Source organism: Uloborus diversus, chromosome 3 (assembly GCF_026930045.1).
Source record: "Uloborus diversus isolate 005 chromosome 3, Udiv.v.3.1, whole genome shotgun sequence".
In the NCBI taxonomy this organism is placed as follows: Eukaryota; Metazoa; Arthropoda; class Arachnida; order Araneae; family Uloboridae; genus Uloborus; species Uloborus diversus.
In genome coordinates, this window is record NC_072733.1 from 150,516,363 (window position 1) to 150,539,382 (window position 23,020).

The 23,020-nt window shown below is 31.8% G+C and overlaps 1 protein-coding gene across 1 annotated transcript; it reads right to left on the minus strand.

The window, feature by feature from the left end:
- Window positions 1-280: 280 nt before the first annotated feature.
- Window positions 281-19,592, minus strand: LOC129218996 (homeobox protein ceh-1-like). The gene is made up of 2 exons (XM_054853314.1): window positions 19,466-19,592; window positions 281-855 (listed from the first exon to the last, which is right to left on the minus strand). Exons 1-2 carry the CDS (start codon window positions 19,590-19,592, stop codon window positions 281-283), a joined length of 702 nt encoding a protein of 233 aa, XP_054709289.1.
- Window positions 19,593-23,020: the final 3,428 nt, after the last annotated feature.

Sequence of the window (23,020 nt, forward strand, 5' to 3'; positions counted from 1 at the left end):
GGAAGTTAACCTCCGAACAAAATGCTCCTTGTACTGTGTTATCCTGTAATTATACGTCCTGGTTTTGGGATGGCGGGGAGTTTGGATTGTTAGTATCCATACTGGGCTTTTGTCTCTTAAACTTATGTTGTTGGCACAATTTTTATCGCAAACGTGTGATAAATTGTTTTCGCGAAGTATGGTGTCTTTAAATTTATTCAAGCCACTTTCTTAGCTAAACCCGCCGTATAAAGTCAATTTGATGTTGTACATTTCATATTCGCATGTACTGCTCACTATATCATGAATGTCCTAATGGATGGAAATAAGGATGTGAAGGTTGAAGGACTTGGTATGGAAGAGCAGCTGGAAGATACGGAAGTTGACCTCCATATAAAATGCTCGCTGTACTAGGATAGCCAGAAGTGGAGCCATACGTGCTGGTTAAAGATGAGCTTTGAGATGGTGGTATGGTTGGACTGTTTGCATCCATACCGGGATTTTGCTTCTTCCACTTCGTTCTCCGGTTCTGGAACCATATCTTCACCTGTGTCTCGGTAAGTCTCAAAGATAGTGCAAGATTTAGTCTTTCACACACAGATAAGTATCTTGTGGTTTTGAATTTGTTTTCCAAAGCAACCAACTGCTCGTATGTGAATGCAGTTCTCGCACGACGAGGTTTACCTGTTTTGCTGCTATCCGCACTGGATTTCTTTTTCTTGTTGTTTCCGGCAGAAACTTTACTGCCAATTTTATCGTCCCCACAAACTGTAATGTCCGACATACTGCTTCCTGTGTTTCGTTGCTCTTCACGCGAACAGGCGGAACTTCCTTCAATGAGATCTTCCGTCGTTGAATCGGCTCCATTGATGTTGACTGAAAGTAGAAATACAAATAATATAGGACACAGTTATTAAAAAAGTATGTTTTTAAAACTAAAAGACAGTTTCAAAGAACGCTTTAAATGGCTTTCGAAATCACAGGTTCAAGTCTGACCTATGATTAGCTGCACAAATACATGAAACGTAAGGATTCCAATCAATGATGATATTTCAAAATATTCAGCCAAGTATTAGATAATTCAAGTTCTCTACTTTACCATGGAAAACAACGCTTATTTTGTTTCAGGTAGAATTATTTCAAGAATATGTAAGAGTAAAAGAAATTTTCTTGAAAACTAAAAAAAAAAAAAACAATTTAAAATAAGGAGGAGGGCGACACACTACATTTCGATGTATTTAAAACATAAGGTAGAAAAAATATAAACTATATTAAAATAATCAAAGAAGTCGTTTTAAAAAATTAAAAAGTTAGTGAACAGGATTGGCATGATTGTTGCTCAGTTGAGTTAATATGAATGCAAATTTCACTCCATCAATAATAATTGGACTAAGATGCAAACAATTTTTTTGAAAACGAAAAATGACGTCTCGAATGTCTTTCACATCAAATTAAAACGAAGCGCTTCTAATAACTTTACGAGACAATTCTATTATTATTTAATTTTTGGTTATGACGCTTATCCCCAAAGTTATGAATTGTCTTGAATTTCAACTTCCCTCGTTTCAACACAAATACCATGTAGAAGCCTTCTATTTTCGTAAATAAAGTTTATGATATAAAACGATTTATTAAATAGGAACATAAAGAAGGTGAAGTTAATAGTTCTATACATTCAAAAATAAAAAAGTGTTTGTCATGGAGTTAAATTTTGTTCTCTTTGAATGAAAATAATATGTACTATACTCGGAAACGATCCGGACAAACAATTTGAATAAAATAAAAAAAAAAAACACCAATCATCAAAATACTCTTTTACTGTTGAGAGAGTGTTCAGCACACATGACTAAAATCATATCGATTTAATACGATACAATAGAAACATTTCAAGATGACATTTCAAAAGACGTTATAGCCAGCAGAAATACCGCTAAAAATCCATCCAATTCTTAAATATCTCGCTGAAGGTTTAGCCATAATTGACTGAAGGTTTCTACTCAATAACAATGTAAACTGTTCTATTTTTCTAAATAAAGTTTATAAAATAGGTACATCAAGTTGGTTTATTAAATAGTTCCATATATTCAAACATTAAAAATTTGTCTTGGACTATTTTTTTTTCCTTCTCTTTGAATGAAAATAATGTGTACTATACTCGGAAACGATCAGATAAAAATTTCAATAAAATGTAAAAAAAAATACACCAATCATCAAAATACTCTTTTATTGTTGAGAGAGTGCTCAGCACACATGACTAAATTATATCGATGGGATACGATATAATAGAAACATTTCAAGATGACATTTCAAAAGACGCTATAGCCAGCAGAAATCCCGCTCAAAATCCATCTAATTCTTAAATATCTCGCTGAGGTTTCAGCCATTCTTGACTGAAAGTTTCTACTCAAGAACTATGTAAACTTTTATTTTCGTAAATAAAGTTTAAAAAGTTAAAAAGTTTGTAAAATAGGTCATAAAGTTGGGTCATTAAATGGTTCCATATATTCAAACATAAAAAGTGCCTGCCTTGGGCTATTTTTTTTTCTCTTTGAATGAGAATAATGTGTACTATAATCGGAAACGATCCGATAAGCATTAGAATAAAATGTAAAAAATATATATACCAATCATCAAAATACTACTTTACTGTTGAGAGAGTACTCAGCGCACATGACTAAAATCATACCGATTGGATACGATATAATAGAAACATTTCAAGATGACATTTCAAAAGACGTTATAGCCAGCAGAAATACTGCTCAAAATCCATCAAATTCTTAAATATCTCGCTGAGGTTTCAGCCATATTACATATTTACTGAAGCGCACATTCATTAGCTAAATTTCGAGCAGACTTCAGCAGTCATTAATAAGCGATTATTAGAAGGGAGCGACCGATGCCGTTTACAAAGTCCTGATTAACAAGGGTTGAAGCTTACGTGAATTCAACATTACTAATGCCTCTAAAAGCGCTTAAGGGATAATAAGAGCGTCAGGATGTCGTCTTAAACATTAATTAATTATGTATTTTTGATGGGATGTGAAACTCGTTCGTTACGAATGGTATTCTAAGAAGGAAAATTAAATCTGAAAGCTCCTATGGGACGCCATTATTAACATTTATACTAGGAGTGGATGAATTTATAATTCACAATATGCTGGCAGACCCAATCATAATAAACAATTTTTCCAATAGAGAACTTCCACTGTTAAGTTTTTTTCCTTTCTTTTATCTTTCTCATGCAAATGAGTTTGCAATATGGAAGACAACTATTTTGGTCTTTTTTAGCATTTGCAATTGCCATCACCACGGTGTTTTCGTCGCGCGCAATGTTTCATTTGTTTCTAAATTAAAATTGCAGCTCTCAGATGTGCTTTCGTCACAGCTTCTTCATCAAAGAAACCTTGAAAATGAAGAAATTTCAATGAAGTGTTGCCATAAAAAATCTTTGTGCTATAGATATTTCAAGCTTATTCAGCTATTCATAGGATAAACTGACAAACTTTTCTTATAATGTTGATTTTTTACTTTGCTTAGTATTTTATTTTAAATTTATAGTAAAGGTTATCACCTATCAAAAGTTATGTTTCTTTGCGAAATGCCGCTTCCAATATTTCCTATTGATATAAATATTGAGTTATCATTATAAATTTAAAGCTTTCAAAACATTCAAACAGTTGGTCATATCATTTTTCATCCATGTAAACCAAAAATTTAAAATTAAAAATAAAAAATCTAATTATTTCTTTTAAATGCTTCAATAGGAAAAATTATCTCAAATTTAGGCAGGCTAGCGTTAAAAGTCAAGAAGTCAATGATCCAGGCTTTAATTCAATTAAATTTTCTTAAATTAAATAATTGCAAAACATGTGTATTTTTCCAGTTAATTCAACAAAAAAAGAGAATTTTTTTTTTAATTAATACTAATCTTGATGTCCTTAAAATCTAAAGTGATAAAACACGTAAAACACTTGTACGAATTACTCTTTTTAAATCAAACATAAATAACAATATGGAAAGTTAAGAAATATTCCAAGTATATCTTAAGATGAAGATTTTAGCGACGGTGACCCCACCGGAATTACACAAGAACCAAATTAAACGCTCAATGAACTCACCACAAAACTAAGGACATTTTGTTTCTAACTAGTATTGTAATATTTCATAAAAATATATGCTATTTTTCGAGATTTCTAAAAGTGAAATATTTTGGCGCTTTTGACTGTCAAAAAAATTACTCAGTTCAAAATGTCTAAAAAAAAAGTTTCTTTGAAATACTGTACATCCAAATCTTTTAAAAAACTGCGTTCAAAAGAAATCTTTTTTTTTTTTTTTTTTTTGTACTCCCAAAAACATTTTTAAAAAATTAAATGAAAAAGTTTTCGTTTTTAAATGTATATTTCAATCATGAGTAACTTGGTGTGAAAGTATTATGACAGGGATAGCTTCATATGTATTTTGAACGAGAAAAAGATGGTGGTGCTTAAAGTTGAATCACAAATGTTCACAACATTAGTCCACATGAAAAGTTCTCCATCCCTTACACTAGCTACCGCCATCCCTACCACAGTACCACAGTATCACAATTTCAACATGTGTACACTGTTAAAAAAATGTGTAACCTTACTCCACAAAAGCGGTGGCAACTAGCTCCCTCCATAGCAGTGGAGTAACTTAACTGATAAAACAAGGTGTACGCTCATAACGTTACACCAGTTTTATCAGTTAAGTTACTCCATTGCTATGGAGGAAGTTAACCGCCGGAATAAGGTTACACAAAGTGTAGAATACTGCCACCGTATTTACGGAGTAAGGTTACACATTTTATTTTTACAGTGTAGCTATATTAAGTAAAATGTCCATTCGTTATCTCAAATAATATGGATGATGTGTTTAAAAGTTATCAAAAAGTGGCACTAAGTTGGTGCAAACGGTAATGGTAAAGAAGGATTACAAATTTTAAGTATCAATAGTTTTATGCAGTATAACGTAGTAATGATTTTGCACCAGTAAATGAAATGCACTAACCAAAACTTTTTTTTCAATACCGAATAATATTACTCAGCATCTTTTTTAAAATTCTAATAGAAAAACGATATCAACTGGCTTGAATGAATACCTTTAGCAACTTTAGAACTCATTGTAACTTGATAAATATGCTAAAATTTTAGAGAGCTTTGGAGATTAAAAATGCCTTAGTACGGCTTGAGAAAAAAACTAAAATTATAATTTATAAATAATTTTAAGTACAGTATAACTTCGATTAGGCAAAGTGATCAGGACCAAATCAAATCGGAAATTCAATAATATAGTGGTGCTTAAAAATGGCTTTGGAGGAGACTGTGGAAAATTTAACTCTGGATTCACACATGTAAACTTTCACAAAAAAACTAAAAAGTGTTTTTTCTGATTATACTAATATTATAACCAATAAGTTTACTTAGTAAGAATCAAACAAGTCATAAAATGCAATGCAAATTGAATAAGACACAATTTAATATTACACAATAAAGGAAATTTTAATATATTGTGCTATTAATGATACAGTTAATTTTTTGTTTAGCTCTAAGGTTTCAGGTATAAATACGTTTAAAATATTTCTATTAGAATCAAATACTTTCGGATTTAAGAGCGTTATAAAAACTTCAATTGGTGAAGGTATTTCATAGATATATTAAATACAATTCAGGGAAACCGAAGTCGGTTGAATGAGGTTGTGATAAAAATAATCGAGGTTTTACTATACTCATAAGCAGGGCTGTGAAGCCGGAGTGAAAATAACTGCCTCTGGGTTCAACTCCGACTCCTGTAATGTTCGAGACTTCAAAGCCGACTATTTTGCTTTGAAATTGGTCCGACTCCGACTCTCACATCGCAGCTCTAGTAAAGCTGCTCACTCGAGCGAAAAATTCCTCTTAAAATTTTGTATGCCAACTGACTACTTTACCCCAAAAACCAGTCCGATATTTAAAAAAAATGTGTACCCTTACTCCGTAAATACGGTGGCAACATTCTGCACTTTGTGTAACCTTATTCCGGGGGCTAGCTTCCTCCATAGCAATGGAGTAACTTAACTGATAAAACTGGTGGTACGTATGATCATTACACCAGTTTTATCAGATAAGTTACTCCATTGCTATGGAGGCAGCTAAGCTGCCACCTCTTTTACGGAGTAAGGTTACACATTTCTTCTTACAGTGGAATCCGACTCCGCAGCGCCGGTTATAAGAGGAAATTGAGGCAGTGAGAAGCAAAGGGATGCAAGTGGCAAAATTAAAAATTTGGAGATAATCAGTTCAAATGGTAGGTGAACCTCTCCTCTGTCTTGGGGCAAGAGATTGTACTAGTAGTCCTGATAGGTGCTGCTGTACAGCACGATTTAGAAAAAAATTTCAATGAAAGCCTGCCTGGAATCTGATTTTTAAATGCGTTTTACTCGAAACTTAAAATAGTCCACTTGCAGCACTTTGCTTCTCATTGCCTCAATTTATGTTTTTTAAATTAAATGAAACCTTTTCAGTTCCAAACACCTTTTATAAGCATCATGTTTCAGTGTTTTAGTGTAACACTGAAGTACAAGGAATAGGCTTTTAAAATTTCATTTCAGCTGGCAAAAGTCATTATCTCCACATACGTCTCTAATCAGTTCACCCCACCACCACAAGTAACAATTATTTCTACTAAGAGGAGAGCAATTACATAACACCGCCTTGATTTATTGCCTTAATCGCTAAAGCATTCAAGTTGACAGTCAGCCGCAGTTGAAAGGCACTACCTCCGAAGATGATCCCACTTATTTTTTTCTTGCTTTCCAGTGCAACATACGCAATGTAATAAGATAGAAATGGAGATTTGGGGAGAGATAAAACTTACTTAGGGGCATAGCTGGGGGGGAGGAAAAAAAGAGTTCTAGGTGACTAATTAGTTTATTCAGTAGTAGGGACTTATTTTTAGGAGGAAGTTTAAAGTGGAGAAGTGAGAATTGGTGAACCAATAAGATCTGCTTAATTGATAGAGATATAAACGAAACAATTTGTTCTAGAAGCCTTTGAAGATCTACCGCATGAAGATGATTTACGGCTCAAAATTAGGAGATGTAATTATGATAAATTTATCAATTGCATTTAACGGGTTCTTAAGAGGTTGACTTGATGTGTGCTGTTTGTTTCGGTAAGAAAAATATTTGTGATAAAATCTTCGAATATTTCAGTTATGACACCATTACTTATAAATAAATTACAGTGAACATTGAGTACAGTAATCAATGAAATTATGATATACAGTGAAAACAAAAATCAATTGAAATGATCACCTAGCTTAATTACACTTCTATAAGTATTTCATGTAGCAAACTTTTCGTTTCAGAGTTCCGGATTAATAATATTTTCAAATTTAAAGCAATCAATGCCACATATTTTCAAAATATTTTTTAAGTAAATTTTAAATTTAAATGTAAAAATTAAATAGAAAATAGAAGAAATGGAAGTTATATCGAAGTACTAGCTGCGTCTACGCCAATATGCAGATGCGGCAGCGCAAGTGAATGGATGTATAAAACAGTTAAATTTCATGAGAACAGGCGCTTTCTCACCCTATGACACTCAGCATTCAATCAGTATTGCATACGGAGAAGTACTGATCCGCTCTCTGCATGGAGCAGTTTATTCATAAAACCCAGATGATTTAACTTTATGCTTTACTATTTTATTATAGTTTTCTGTACATACGTTGATAGTTAATAGAATATTTTTAAGTATTTGGTTAATGTTTATTGTCTACAAGAATTCCATCTTTACATCAAGCAAGCTGTTTTTTTTTTTTTTTTTTTTTTTTTTGGGAAATAAACATTTGACAGTTGATTTCTGCCGCTGAATAGCTCCGAGACATTTTTAACTAGAAACATAACTATGAATATATCACTGAAATCGCCATAGCAGATATTAATAATAACAATAATTTTATTTATTATTATTATTTATTTTTTTTTTTGAAAGAGTGAAACTCTGATAGAAGAAACGGGTTGGTAAAATGGAAACCTAAACAAAATCAATTCTTGGTGATTTGTTAATGTTTCCATAATACCACTCTGACAATTAATTAACTACTATTTAAACAACTACATTTTAAGAAAAAAATATGAAAATTACAAAATTGAAAACTCCAATTGAGTAAGTAAGCTAAATAAATAAAAAGTCTTTATTGCTGAAAGTGTATAAAGTCGTAAATGAAAGTAAATAGATAATAACTAAAATTAAATGACATAATTTAACCATAAAATTTACTCTCGGCCCCCTTAAATCTCTATGTGCTCACACATTTTACATTTCTCCTACAAGCAAAACAAAAATTTAGTGGAAACTTTTTGTTACTAATTAATCAAGAAGCATTCTCAACCTACTCTTTCACAGGAAGTACTTCCCACAAAAACAAAACATGTCATTACTTGTAAACCAGTAGTTTTATTCTGGAGGCTACTATCGATTTAGGATATATATGTTAAAAATAATAAATGATACACCTTTTCAAAATTATCGACATGCACTTACCAAAACGTTATCAAATGTTTACCAAACGTTATACGTCATTAAAATCATGAGAATAGACTCGAGAAATAAGAATTATTTGAGCTGACTGAAGTATTTGTTGTTCTTGTGTAACTTTAACAATGACAATGACTGTTTTTTTTTTCTTTTTTTTTTCCTGTTAAGTGAATAAAATCAATTGATATACATCTAAATGTAAATGTACTGCAGCAAAAAAAGCTTCAGAAAGCAAGTTAGACATCTTATTTAACCTCAACTGCATTATATGGCACACAAAAAAGAAATGCTACTTCTGTCTTTTTCTGCGCTGTGTGACTAAAAGTCATTGAACACTGAGAAAAATGCCTTTCAGCCATTTTTTACCACCTTGCTTTTTCGCAACTACTGAAAACCAACCTATAAAGGGAGTTTTCGACTAAGGTCCCTCTAATCCTAAAATCATATATTCAATTCCTTGGGGTCGGGGAACGATTGATTCTCTATCCCCGGCAATGCCAACAACCTGTACAATGGTTTTTTCCGCGAGAAGGGGAATCGTTACAGGGGAAACTCTCAAAGGGGATTTTATCCCCGCTATTTGTCTCGTTGATAAAAGCGGTCTCGTGTGAATGGTTTCTTATGTCACTCGACTTGAAGTTCTTTACTAACGGGTTTATAAAATTGATTGCAAAAAATTTCTTCATTTAAAGTAAATACTTAAAACAAATGTTACTAAACCGTACATAACATTAAAAAAAATCTTCTTCTGTTCGTGAATTTTTTTTTTTTTTTAATAAGCTGTCAATTTGAAAGTTAACTGCATAACTTAGAACTTAAAACAAACGTCTTTGCTACAAAAATATTATTTGATAGAAAATAACATTTAAGTGCTCATTTTAAGGTGCTGCAATGTGTTATGCTATATACACGCACAACAAACAAATAAAAAATGATGAACATTTCATGTAGGGGAAAGGGGGGCACATGTTAACTTTTTTTTCAAATTCTTTATTTCTCAAAAAATATTATCTATTTCTCAGAGCAAAAGTGTCCCCATGATTGAATAGTTTGATTGAATAGTCTTTTCTTTGTGCCCTGAAATTTTTTTCAGATTTTTACAAACATTATTTCTTTACTTTATGAATTTTTTTACAAATGTCCCCAATTGTACACATGTGCTCACATGGGGGCTCTTTAAATGAACTCTCTCTCTCTCTCTCTCTCTCTCTCTCTCTCTCTCTAAATGAAACATATACACATGTACCAATTACATTGAAGGATTGGTAACCTTTGCTGAGTCAGTTTAAATTGTACAGTAACTGTCAGTAAGAAAATATTTTTTCCTATCTATGCAACTCTGCTAACTCTCAAATTTTAAACTTTCGTTCTAATCACTGGATTTACAAACAAAAAAAAAACTTATGAAACAATACAAAGAATATTTTACGCTGAAAAGTTTATTTTTGTTATAATGTGCGTTTAAACTTCAAACAGAATATAATGATGAATTTTAAACTTGTTCTAAACTTCAGTTTTTTAGTTAAAGGGAAATGTTTTGTCTTTTGTCCTTGTAAGTATAATGTAACACTAAATTGTTGGCCAACTATTTAGCAACAAAAAAATTCAATAAATGAAAAATAATAAAATAAATAAGTAATTAATGATAATGCAATAACAACGAACACTAAATCTACAAGCTGATTATACGAAAATAATAATTATAAATCTTAAAACTTTTTTTAACGCTTATAATAACCCTAAACTAATATCACTCCTATGTTACGGAGAGGTTATGGGACCTGTTCACATGTGCCTCTACATGTTGTGATCACAAGTGAACCGACATCTACCTTAGAATTAATTTTCAAAAATAAAGAACTTTTAATTTAATTAAAAAAATTAAACTTCGTCATAAATTAACTTAAATGTTTATATAATGGTTTGAAATAATTAATTTTAACTTACCAGTTAGTTTAAAACATGTTTTTACGCGAAGAAAAAGTGATAAAATTTTCATCAGCATCTGCTAAAACAAAGAAGTTGTCCCCACAGGAACATAAACTGGCTTCTTGCTCTAGAAGTTTGGTCAAAAAGTAGGATTAGTACTATAATTGCTTGAGAAATTTTCAAGATTTTTTCCCTTGACGTTATCCTAGTAAAACATATGTTCACATGTGCCCCTTGCTCACATGCGTCCCCTTTTTCCCTACATAACTTACAAAGCATATTGACTTAAAACTATATAAGCGCTTAAATTTTAAAAGAGTTCGTTTTTTATGTTATGTAATTTTTATTGATAAGCATTATTATTCGCAAGACCAAAACTGCATAGCAACATAAAAATTTTAAATATTATATTCAGCACAGAATATTCTTGATGTGCTATACCTCCTACACAAAAAGTTAAACAACCTGGTTTTTGAAAGAAAACTACGTTGTTTTTTGCGCATCACAAAAAAAAATATTATTTTATACTTCTTTCCGGGAAAAATACTTTTCATCAGACAAAACTGACTGTGCAGTAAAAGTGACAAGAGAATACTTTTTAATATACAGTAAACATTTGGCTGTAGACAGGAGTACTCTTTGAGCTTTTGGATTGCGATAAAAGTCTTTAATTCATGAATCAGATGTGCGATCATACACATCTATTTCAGCTTATTTTATTTGGAAAATTTTGTTGCACTTTTGTGTGTGTTTTACTTAAATTCAAGACAAAAGTATAATTTACATCAAAATTTAATTTTCTATGAAATAGGAAAAATGAAAAAACATCCATTCTAACCGGAACATTTGCCTTGCACAACAGAGTCCTCGGCAAGAAAACTGAGATGGGCATATTAGGTCTTGACCTCATGGGCTGTTGCGCAAAAGATTTCAGTTTACTTAAACTCAATACATAATTAAATTTGTTGCTTTTTCTTTTTAAATGGTTTCAGATTGAATTTGGAGGATTCAGAGGATCGCACGCAACCTAGCGACCAAAAATTGAGTATTTTTAGTGCAGAACTTCTTAAGCCTCTGAACTGATTCTGTGTAGTGCAATTAACCTCATGGGGAAAAAAATGGGGTGTTTCCAGTTACCACGAAACACGCTGGGGGTAAATGGAAATATGATTTCATTCTCTAACAAAGAGGTATAAATGTCCAATCTTTCTTGTCCAATTTAGAGCCTTGGACGCAATACACAAATTTTGATGCCTCAATCTATCCAAATGAAAAGGAAAGATCTAAAGTTTAATTACTACAGTTATGTTTTCCTTTACCCCAACTGGCCATCCTTGTTTTGAAAAATTGTTTTAAGAAAATTCAAAACGGAGAAAAGAAAAGAAGGGAGTTCATGACATGCGATGTTTTGTTCATGCATGCCGTTGCGAAGGTAAAACGATGTATCTGAAAATGTTTTTTCTTTTTTTTTTTTTTTTTTTTTTTTGTTTTTTTGCATTTTTGTCGTCTATTATACTTTTGCTTCATTATAAAATCTTGTTTGTTTAGTTTCTGATGAAAATAGAAAAAAAACGAGCTGATGTGTGCCTCACATGACTTCCTTTTACTCCAATTTAATGTCATTTTCCCATTATTGGCAATTTTAATGTGATTCAATAGTTTACTCTCTAAATATCACCAACAGTGACCAAATTAAAACCAGATTTTTAAAAAAAATCGCCAAATTTGTCGCCAAGAAGGCAACAAAACTTGGCGACCAAAAGACTGGCGATATATTGACAAGTGTCCGCAAAATTGTAACACCACTTGAGTTTACATCGAAATTAACAATGTTTTCCCCCCCAAAAAGGGGCAAAAGACCCCCTTAGAAACATCCGAATGCAACCCATACGTACATACACACATACGCACATACATACGTACATACGGACGTCGCGAGAAAACTCGTTATAATTAACTCGGGGATCATCAAAATGGCTATTTCGTATATTTGCACGTTCCGTGTGGTCGAGTCGAAAAAAAAATTTAACATTCATTCGGGGTTGAGCAAAATGGAAATTAAGGTCAATTTTTGAGTGAAATTTTTTTCGCGAATACAATACTTCCTTTTTTGTAAAAGGAAGTAAAAAGGTGGAATTCCAACATTCTCCTATCATTAGCATGGAATCAAAAACGCGTTTCTTCAAATATCTCAGAAACACTTTTCTGTATAGATACTACACTTTATGTTTCTATGGCAGTACGAGTGGTACCTGTGTGAAAGGCAGTATATTGAGAAAAATGAACGCGATGAACCGAAGAAAAAAGTTACATCTAAAACGATCTGTACTAAGATATTTCACTGAAATATGGCTATTTGTTCCCATACAGGTTAATTCTCAACTTGGTTTCATAAAAACGGTAACGAGGAAAAGTTATTAAGCCAGCTTGTGACAAAAATAAACTTCCATCTGAGACGAAATGTGTTGGTGGTATGAACTGGGCAGTTTGATTGATGATTGGCAATTGTGATTTAAGTTACTTTTCAGATAGTCTTTGGAAAAATTGTGACAAGTATAAAATAGTACTACAGCTTATATCAAATGTACATCTTATTTAATGTGAATTGCAATAACACATAGCTCTGAATTGTGGCGGACACTTCTGACTTAAATTACTTTTCAACAAGTCTTTGGAAGAATATTAGCAATTATGAAGCATTTAAGTCAATTTGCAGCAAAAAGTATTTTAAATCCAAAGCAGATAATTTTAATTTATCTCAATGAGACATTTCGGCTTAATATAATGCCTCATTATAACGAAAATTAATTTACATCTGACATGAATTGAAGTGACATACCTCACTCAGACGTCACTAATATTTTCGAGGTAGGCTAAAATATTAAGACAGATTACAGCAAACATGAATCCACATCTAAGAGGAATTACAAAACATATGCTATTAAGATTGCTATTATTTCTGAGATAGGCATAATATTATGAGAGATCATTGAAAAAATGAATTTATTCTGAAATTAATTATATCAACGTATTTCACTCAAACATTGCTAACACTTTAAAGGTAAGATCAGCATTAAAAGAGATTATAAGAATTGAAAGAAAAAGACTTTACCATAAAATTGAATTATACTAGCCTATTTCACTGAAATATTGCTAAAACTTCTGTGCCAGGCTTAGTATAGAGATCGATTAGAAAGAAAAAAAAAAGATTTACATCTAAAAGAAACTATACTAATATATTCCTCTATTCAACAATGCTATTTTTCGGAGTCAAGGCTCAAGATTCATACAGATTCCAAAAGCAATAATTGAAATAAATTTCATTAACGTATTTTCCTGAGCTATTACTAACGTTTCAAAGTTAGGTTGAAAATAATTAATATAATAAATATATGAATTTACAATCTGCAATTTTTTTAGGGGGTTAAAGTGACGAGGCAATAGCAAACTCATTTCGAGAAAGAGATTTCAAACCGCGCTTGTCTAATTAAATATAGATATTTGATCGAAAAGTATCAATCAGCTTTATATTCTACAAATCTGAAAAATAATTACATAACTGTCATATAGAAATAAACTTTGAGTAACGATACTTTAAATCTGATAACGTAAAACATATTTTCCTTTTCATAAGAATAATTAGCTCTCATAATTTGCAAACTTAATTTAAATTTTCACGACAAAAGGTTCTTGTGTTTTTTTATCGTTTGAATGTAAAATAATGAAGCTTATCTGATTATTATGATCATTGCAATTTTACTTGATCTTAGATTCTCCAAACCAAACTCAAACAATTCAACATTACGTTAAAATCAACACAACTATCAGCTGGAAATAAATTCTTTAGACTTCATTTATTACACTTTCTGTCGTTAAGAAACCTATTGAGTCTCCAAATATCAATTCTTTTAAAATGAATTTTGAAGCTTAGGGTAAATGTTATGGTGAAATAGATAATTGACGGTTCAATTTTGCTTTGCTATTCGATCACGCTTCATTTTCATCTTAATGGTTTTTTAATGTATTTTCTCTGTTAAGTCGATAAATCAAACTACTAAACTGAGAAAAGTTGTGAGCGCTATGTTTTTTTTTTTTTTTCCTTTTTAATTTATCACTTCATTTAGTTGCAATAAGACTAAACTTAATATTTCTTTTACTTTCTGTTAAATATTTTATTTTTAATTCCATGCTTCAGATTCTAGAAAAATGCATAGATACATATGCTGCACAAAGCATGCATAAATATAAATGGTTTTGTAAATGTAGTGCATTTGATCTCACTCTAAAATAGGAAAAAAAGCATTCACAGTCAGGAAAATTTGCATAACATGTATTCAGCAGCTGTATACCTGTACTCGCAAAAAAGGCAACGTACTCGAGAAGAAGTATACGTGTATTCACACGTATTTTACAATATTAATTTTAAATGCATTTCATAAATTAAACTTCAGAAATTTTGTTTTAAATCTACGCTTATGATTTTGGCATTTGAGCGTTCTTCAGTTACATTTTTTTTTTTTTAATGTTTTCCTTTTCATTTGAAGCTTTAACATTTTTGATAGCTTTAGATTATTGAGTCACCGTTTTCATAATGACTTCTTTTCTTTGTTTATAGATGTACTGTATGCTTCCAAGAATAAGAGCATTTAATTCTAAGAAAAGTTGAAACATTGTAAAATATCATGCTGAATCAATGAAAATATGTATGAGAACGTATTGAAGCTCAAAAAAATATCTTTTCATGTGCTTCTTCGTTCCTTATTCACCAATAGTTTGAAGCACATCAAGAGGTAAAGCATGGACATTGAATATAGAGCATTCATCATTGATGTATTTTAAAAGTTTAAATTATAGGTATTTTCAAAAATAATCTAACTCAATTCACTGAGATACAGAGGCTATTAATCGGACAGATAAACACAAATAGCACTTTTTTTAGTTCACTGATCTTCAAAAACGTGACACCATTTCTCCCCCCCCCCCTCTCCCGCCCCCCCCCCCCCCAAAAAAATAATAACGTTTTTTTAAAGCCGAATTAAATTTTAAAGTTAACATCTGAGGAGTAAGAGGAGCTGAATTAAATTTAAGTAACATATACTTCAGAATTAGAGATTTAAGGAAATATTTTTGAAAAATTATATTTGAATCTCCATTATTTTCTTAATGCAACCAGAAAGTGATTTTCCAAAAAAAAAAGTTTTTTACGGAAATTCGTTGCATACATAGATAAATATAAAAGTAAAGAATGTATTGAACACTTAAAGCGTTTGATTATCTGGTTTTGGGCTGTGCTTCGAAAATGGAGCCGAAATTCTAGCTTCTTAAGGGAGATCCACGAAATGGTGAATTAATGAATTGAGCAACCAAACTAACTCACTTTTTCTACAATTCATTGCAAAAATACTGAATATTTATCAGCAACTTCGATCTGATTGTTTGGTTAAAAATTGAAAGACATTTAAATATTAATAGAATGTAAGATCGAATCGTATCGAAATCTTTTGGATTTTGAGTTTCCGCAAGATTTTAAATGCTTTTAGAAAAGCATGAACACATGAACAGATATCAATCTTGAATAAAATATGTTTTGATTTTGGTGTTTTTGTGCAATGAAATTTTAACTACGTAATGATGATTTGAATATTTTCAACAGAAATATCTTAAAATTGAAAGTTTTGAAAAACTAGATTTATGATTTCTTTACGGCTTAGGCATTGCACACTAAAAAGCTTAGGCATAATGTCGACCGAAATCAAAATCAAAAATTAGACTGAATTTAAAATCAAGTGGCTAAACTCTTTAGAAAATGGATTATCAATTCAAGCTGTCGACTGCCTGTCACGTGTCAATTTCATAATTGTTTGGAATGCATGAGAATAGTAATTGTTTGCACAGATTCCGAAATTCATACCGCTATTAGTTTAGTGGCATGTTACAAATCGCCGACTATGCAGAACGCTAATGTGATGACTTCGTAATGATCATTTTCGATGCTCATTTCTGTCCTCCGATTCCATTGTGCGTTTAAATGCTTTGAAGCTTGTCCATGTAATTAATATTTAGATTACTGATTTATTGTGATTAAAGCACAGTACTCCGAAAGTTTTGATTATGTTCCAATTATAGGCACATGTGAAATTAAAGTGAATAAAACTACCTGTTTTTACGTTTTCTGTCGAACCAGTGGTAAAACACGTTCAAAGCGGGAAAGCGTAAAATCAGGGCCATTCATCGAAAAGAGGTAAAATGGAGGGAGTGAACACTAGGGTGGGCCGAAATAAGCCGAAAAATTTTTTTTTTCGAAATCAATTTTTGGATGGCGCGCAAAAGTTGCGTAGTGAGCTAGTTAGCACCCACAAAAAATTTCTTGGATATTAAAAAATATCTAGCCGACGCTATTTGACACTGAAAAACCGAAAAAAAAAGAGAAAAATGAATTTTTGTGAAATTTTTTTTTTAAAACTAAATTCCAAATATTTTGCTGGAATGCACCAAAAATGTTATATAATGAGCCAGTTCGAGCCCATAAAATGTTTCATTGATTTTAATGAGCATTTAACCGCTCCTTTCCGACATCAAAAATTGGAGAAAAATGAAAAAATATTGAATTTCTTTAAAAACCAATGTGAAAATAATTTTTTTAAAATTAAATCATAGACTAATTAATTAAATAGCTCCATTAATCATAGTAATTATTATCACGCAATAGTATCATACATTTTCGAGAACTACACATATAGATAATAAAATTTTAAAAAAGATCTTCAAATTTGATTTATAATACCTCATGCATGATGAATATTATTTTTTGGAATAATATTGTCCCTTGTTATCAAATGATGGAAGTTCTTTCCCAGATTTAAGTTTAGCACGAATGTATCCATTTTGTGCAGTTTCACCACAAACTTTTATTGCAGCTTCGGTTATTAGTTTCACACAACGTTTCACAGCTTGCGTGTGACAGGGAAATTTCTCGAAAGTAAACTCTGTAGAATGTTCTTTGCACATTTTTTTTCATTGTTGGTCTTTTAGATGCATTGTAAGAGGTGGCTCTGTTACAACACAGTTTGCCCAATCAACTAAATCAACGGCTTCAAAATTAAATTTATGACGCTCAAAAAATCGTACACCATCCGAGCTCTTCGTCTTCTTATTTCTAGAATTCAGAATGCGCCTAACAGCTAATTCCCGAATGTATTTTCTTGAGTCAAACAACATTGTCAACATTAGATGTTCAGGATGAGCGAAATATGCAGTACTTGAGAGAACTTTGAAAATTATCTCCTTAACGTTGTCTGGAAACTGCCTAGCAAGAGAAATCATTTTCCAAAAATGTTGGGCGCGGTATTGGCAGTTCAGTTTCATTTTTATTTCAAACCACATTGGAGCATAAACTAAAATTACATACTTTACAAGCATTGTAAGGTTTTCTGATAAAGTTGGAGTGTCTATATACAAGCGTAACAAACGGTTTGTAGTTGTCAGCCATCGCGCATGACTGACTGAGTTTGCCTGGGCTATTGTCAGCCACGCTGGAAGGACAACTACCATCTTTTACGGCAAGACATATTCTATACAAATATTGTTGTTCAGTACTTAAAGTTTTTATATCTTCCATGTCCAAAACCAGAAGATTGCAGTCAATTTTATCAAATTTGACCACCGGATTTTTTTCACAATCTCTAAGAAGTTGTTCGATAGCTCCAGAATATGAATCTGGCCACTTTGTGCAACCGTCCAATTCCAGTATAAGATGCCTCAGTGGCAACTCATTGTGAACATTGGACACAAAAGAGGATCCCTTTAATTGCTTAATTCCCAGTTGTGGAGGTGTCGAATTACAGCATTTCTTGTCGGGGGGTTTTTTCTCTTAAGTGGGTTATAACGTCGAGAGGAAGAAATGGCTTGAGAAAAAGAAGAATACTTGGGTTCAATTCATTAATCAGTTTAAAGGACTTCAGAGGATTCACATATTTTTAATACTCAAGGCTTCTATTTGTCAAATATATATAAAATAGTTATAAAATAATCTTAGGAATAATAGAAGTAGTTGAGCGCCGTTTATTATCCAGGAGAAACAATTGGAACCGAAGATTAAAAAATTAGCATCTTATGTAACTATTTTTTATTTGAGGGTGTGCATTTTTTTAAAATTGGCGTACAAATGTCACATAAAATTGATTGAATTTTCACTGTTTTTTCTATGTAACGTATTGCGTAACATTTCAGTACTTATATATTTTGAAACTACTTTTTTTTTTTTCATTTTTCCAATGTTTCAGTTTTAAAAGAGCGTAGCCAAATATTCTACGAAATGTATAAAAGTCTTTGAAGATTTCAACTAATTCACTGACAGATACTTCTAATGTTTGCTGAAACTAGCTTCAAACTTTTATTTTCGCCCCCCCCCCCCCCCACCTTTTTTTTTTTTTTTTTTTTGGAAAAAAATGCATTTTTGCCCTTTTTTTCAGTTTTTCAAGGTCAAATAGCGCCGGCTAAATATTAAACAAATTTACCGAAATTTTTTATGGGTAATAACGGGCCCATATAGCAACTTTTCCGCACTATCCAAAAACAGATTTCCAAAAAAAGTTTTTTCGGCCCACCCTAGTGAACACTTACTCGTGAAACAAAGACCCCAAGTCACGAGATAGATTTTAAAGCGAAGCATTGGAAGCAATCAAGTTTCTTTGGCTAGTTTCAAGCAAAACGTGTCAACCATTCGTCGTTGTTAAGTCACGTGACTTGAAGTCTTTGTCTAAGCTTTTGGTAAGGCAATAATTGGACTTGCTCCCTCTACTTAATAATTCCTGCTCTAAGGGGCCGTGTTGAAAATATAAGCATGTTGTTTAAAATTTGACTCTTATCTTATGAAGCAGTGGGGGAAAAATGGGAAATCTTTACTTGTTTTTGGTTTTTAGATAGCATTTCATTTATAGCACAATCTGTACTAGCGACTATTGCAAATTTACTTATTAGATGGCATTCACAAATAAAAATAGTTTTAGAGTTTTTACGACAAGAATCGGCTTGATTAGTTGTGGGGACACCCTCGATTATTTCTTCTTCATCTTCATTATTATAGTCGAAAGCGGATAGTATATCTGATATTGAAAACAATAGTGATGTGATGAGTCGAAACATGCGTCACACCAACTTCTGGAAAAATTTTAAGAACAATGTCAACCGTTCTAGTCGTCAATTGTCATGAAGGAAGATTGGATGGTCAGTCCCTCTCTTACAGTACAATTACACAGAACAAAAAGACAAAAAGAATGAAAAAGCGACTTCAAATATCTATTTAAAAAAATTATCTTGAAAAAATACAAATACAAAAAAAGTTTGTGTGAGTCTTGTAGGTGAAAAAAATATTTTGATCTGTTTGTAGAAAAACGTATTAAGCGGACTTTCTGAAAAAGGGTAGAGTAAAATCCAAATTATTGGGGTTCCACTATGTTTGGAGTCAATATTTTTGTGGAACATTTGCTGTAGTTAGAATATGAGTGTAAATCGTCCTAACGTACTTTCGAGCAATTGGAGAATTTGTAAAAACATGCGAAATAAAATCAGGATTGCGTAAATTTTATCATCAAGAGAAGGATTGAAAATGAGCGTAAAAAAAACTGTAATGTTTCGATTCAGTACTTTTGTGGTACATTTTTCGTAGTTATAAAGAGAACTCAAGTCATCCTAACGTACTTCCGAGTAACTGAAGACTTCGTAAAATCATCTGAAAATAATCAGGATTGCGTAAATTTTATCCTCAAGAGCAGGATTGAACGTGAGCTAAAAGTAAAGAAAACTACAATGTTTCGAGTCAATATTTTTGTAGTATATTTATCATAGTGAGAATGAGAAAGTAAATCATCCTAACGTACTTTCGAGAAAGTGACAAACTTTTGAAAACATCTGGAAAAAAATCAGGGTTTCGTAAATTTTATCCGCAAGAGAAGGATTTTTATTTAAACATAAGAATTTTTTTATTATGTGTCAATTTTATTAATGGTTTCTTGATATGTGCTTTAAAGTGACTGCAAAAGATTTACACTGGTGTCATTCAACATAAACGACGGGATTACGGAAAGAAATTTGGAAACTATATCCAGGGATTGCTATAAAATATTGATGGTCTCTTTAGCCGAACATTCTGGCTGTTGGCCCAATCGGCTTCACAGAAACTACAACATTGTCAGTCTGACCTGAGAAGCAGTTTCAGTTAGCGCACAATCTTCGTGCGTTTCTAGTGAGCTATATATTTTTGAGCAATTTGTGCACTTGATAGAGGAACCAAAGATGAACACAAATCCATGCTTGAGTCAATTAGCAAAGTTTTTGACTTATATCGCTGTCATTCTAACCAGTCCATTTGTCTGGACACGTGGTAAGCTTTAAAATACGCTATTGATATCAATAAATAAAAAGAATAGGAGTTACCTTTAAAGCGTGAAATATTCTCATGTAGGATTGAAGCTTCATAACGCAACTTATCTGACGGTTATCTATGAAACCATAAGAGAGCTTACGGTTTTGAGAAGTGTGTCTTGATACATGACGATTCTAAATAAGTACATTCTATTAGGTTGAATTTTAAGATAAATAAGCCAAACAAGCCGAAAAAACTAAACGGCTTTGTAGAAAATTAATTACGTAAGAAACTATTAAAATTAATGATAATTTGTTAAATTAAATGAATTCAACTAATGATTAGAGTAAGTTTATGAGTATAGTCATTTTTTAACGTCAAAACATGACACAGCAATGCAAACCAGAGGCGGTGAGTGGGTCTTATTAGTATGGGGGCAATTTTTTTTTTTTTAGGAAGTTGAAGACTATTTTAGGCTATCTTGGGCGACTGGAAGGAAGGAGGGGCTTCTGATGTTCTCTCGCGTAAATGTTTTGGAATTGTAGTTTTAAAAACGCCGTTTTTGTAGCGTTTCGTCAACGTTTGGGGAACCGAAAGGAGTTTCCAGGTTTGTCCCCGTAATGTTTTTTTAAGTAAAGTTAATTGTTATTAATAATAATAAAAACGAAGAAGTTCGTTTTTTTTTTTTTTTTTTTGTCAATTCAAAGATAAGGAAGGCTCTTCCCGGAAAAATATCTTAAACTGATGTCTGAAAGACACAAATTAAAGCCATCTTTAGCAAACTTAGAGCAAGGGGTTTGGGGTGCGCTAATATTTGAATCGTCGTCATTAGAAAGTATTATATGAATGCCTCAATTGCCAAATCGATTAACTCCACTTATTAAAAGAAATCCCCAATTCTGCTTTAAAAGTGCTTTATCAATGCTTAGCATGTGAATGTATGTAAAAGTTTTGGTTCAGTAGATTTCTGACCATGTGATGGCAGAAAATGTAGCACGAGAGCCTATTTACTCCTGTGGATATATAGCACCATCTTCTTCATATCTAGTCTCTACTTTTTGTTTTACGAAGTTAGTCAATTTGGCAAGAGTGGGACATCCATATTTCACTCTAAATGCGTATGTTTCTATCTTTAAATAATATGCTGCGCTAAAAAGCCATGATTCAGTTGATTAAGGAAGCCGTAGCTACAATATTAGTCAGATTGGTAGAGCAATCGGAAAATGGCTTCTCTTTTTTATGAAGATCAAAGCGACAATTTTAAAGTATTGTTTTAAAAAGTGTATTTTAATTACTATGTTCCTGAGTAATTTCAAAAAATGCTGCTATACTAGGAAATTCATAAGAGGTATCAAGATGTTAAATTACACTGTAAATGTGTTTTTATCTGTCAAACACACTTTATGCAGAAAAGTCTTCATTCAGTCATTGTATTAGTATCCGCCTTTTTACCCCAACTTCTTTCAGTGAATGCACAGCTGAACTACTATATTGGCTTCAAAAGTCAGATATGCCAATTTTTCATAGCCTCTAGTATTTTAACTATATTTATGTTTTTATTTTTAGTCTGCTTCAAAAATGAAATATTAACAATTCGTACCGTATGTGGGGATTTTCTTTCATTAATTTATTGCTTAATGTTTTTTTTTTTTTTTTTTTTTTTAATGTTTGCCTATCCATAATGTCTCACTGGATGAACCGGTTTCGATTACTTTTTTCATAAATAGAGGATGGCTTAATTTAGGTTCAGTACCTTTGTTTGCATATATTTTGTTTCTTAAAAGGAAAGTTACGAGTAAAGAATCGGTAAATTTTAGATAAAATTGGAAAGGCTTATTTTTGTAATTTTTCAGCACTATAGCTCAAAAAATATTACGAAAAATAAAAAAAATGGTTCATAGTTAAAACTTGGATTTGAATTGGTACTATTTAAGTTCTGACACTATAATCGCTTCATGGGGAGCTCTGCGATTGAACAGCTTTCTCGGAAAGCATGATCTTCTATACAGCAAAATCTAATGTTAGGATTGAAATGATACATAAAAAAGATTTACATTTATGTAAAAATAAACAGAAAAAGCTTCATTGTCTCACTAAATTGCAGTTTCGAACTATGTTTACTCAAAAAAAAGGGTCAAGGTTCAAATTAAGAAAAAAAAAATAATATTTGAACCACTTCGAAACATAGTTATACAAAAAATATCAAGTT

Excerpts from the sequence above, each read along its gene's own strand:
- LOC129218996 (XM_054853314.1), bottom strand. The coding sequence starts at position 19,592 with ATGTTTCGACTCATCACATCACTATTGTTTTCAATATCAGATATACTA. Across the intron at positions 856-19,465 it reads TAATCAAGCCGATTCTTGTC|TCAACATCAATGGAGCCGAT; the intron begins GTAAAAACTCTA and ends TTCTACTTTCAG.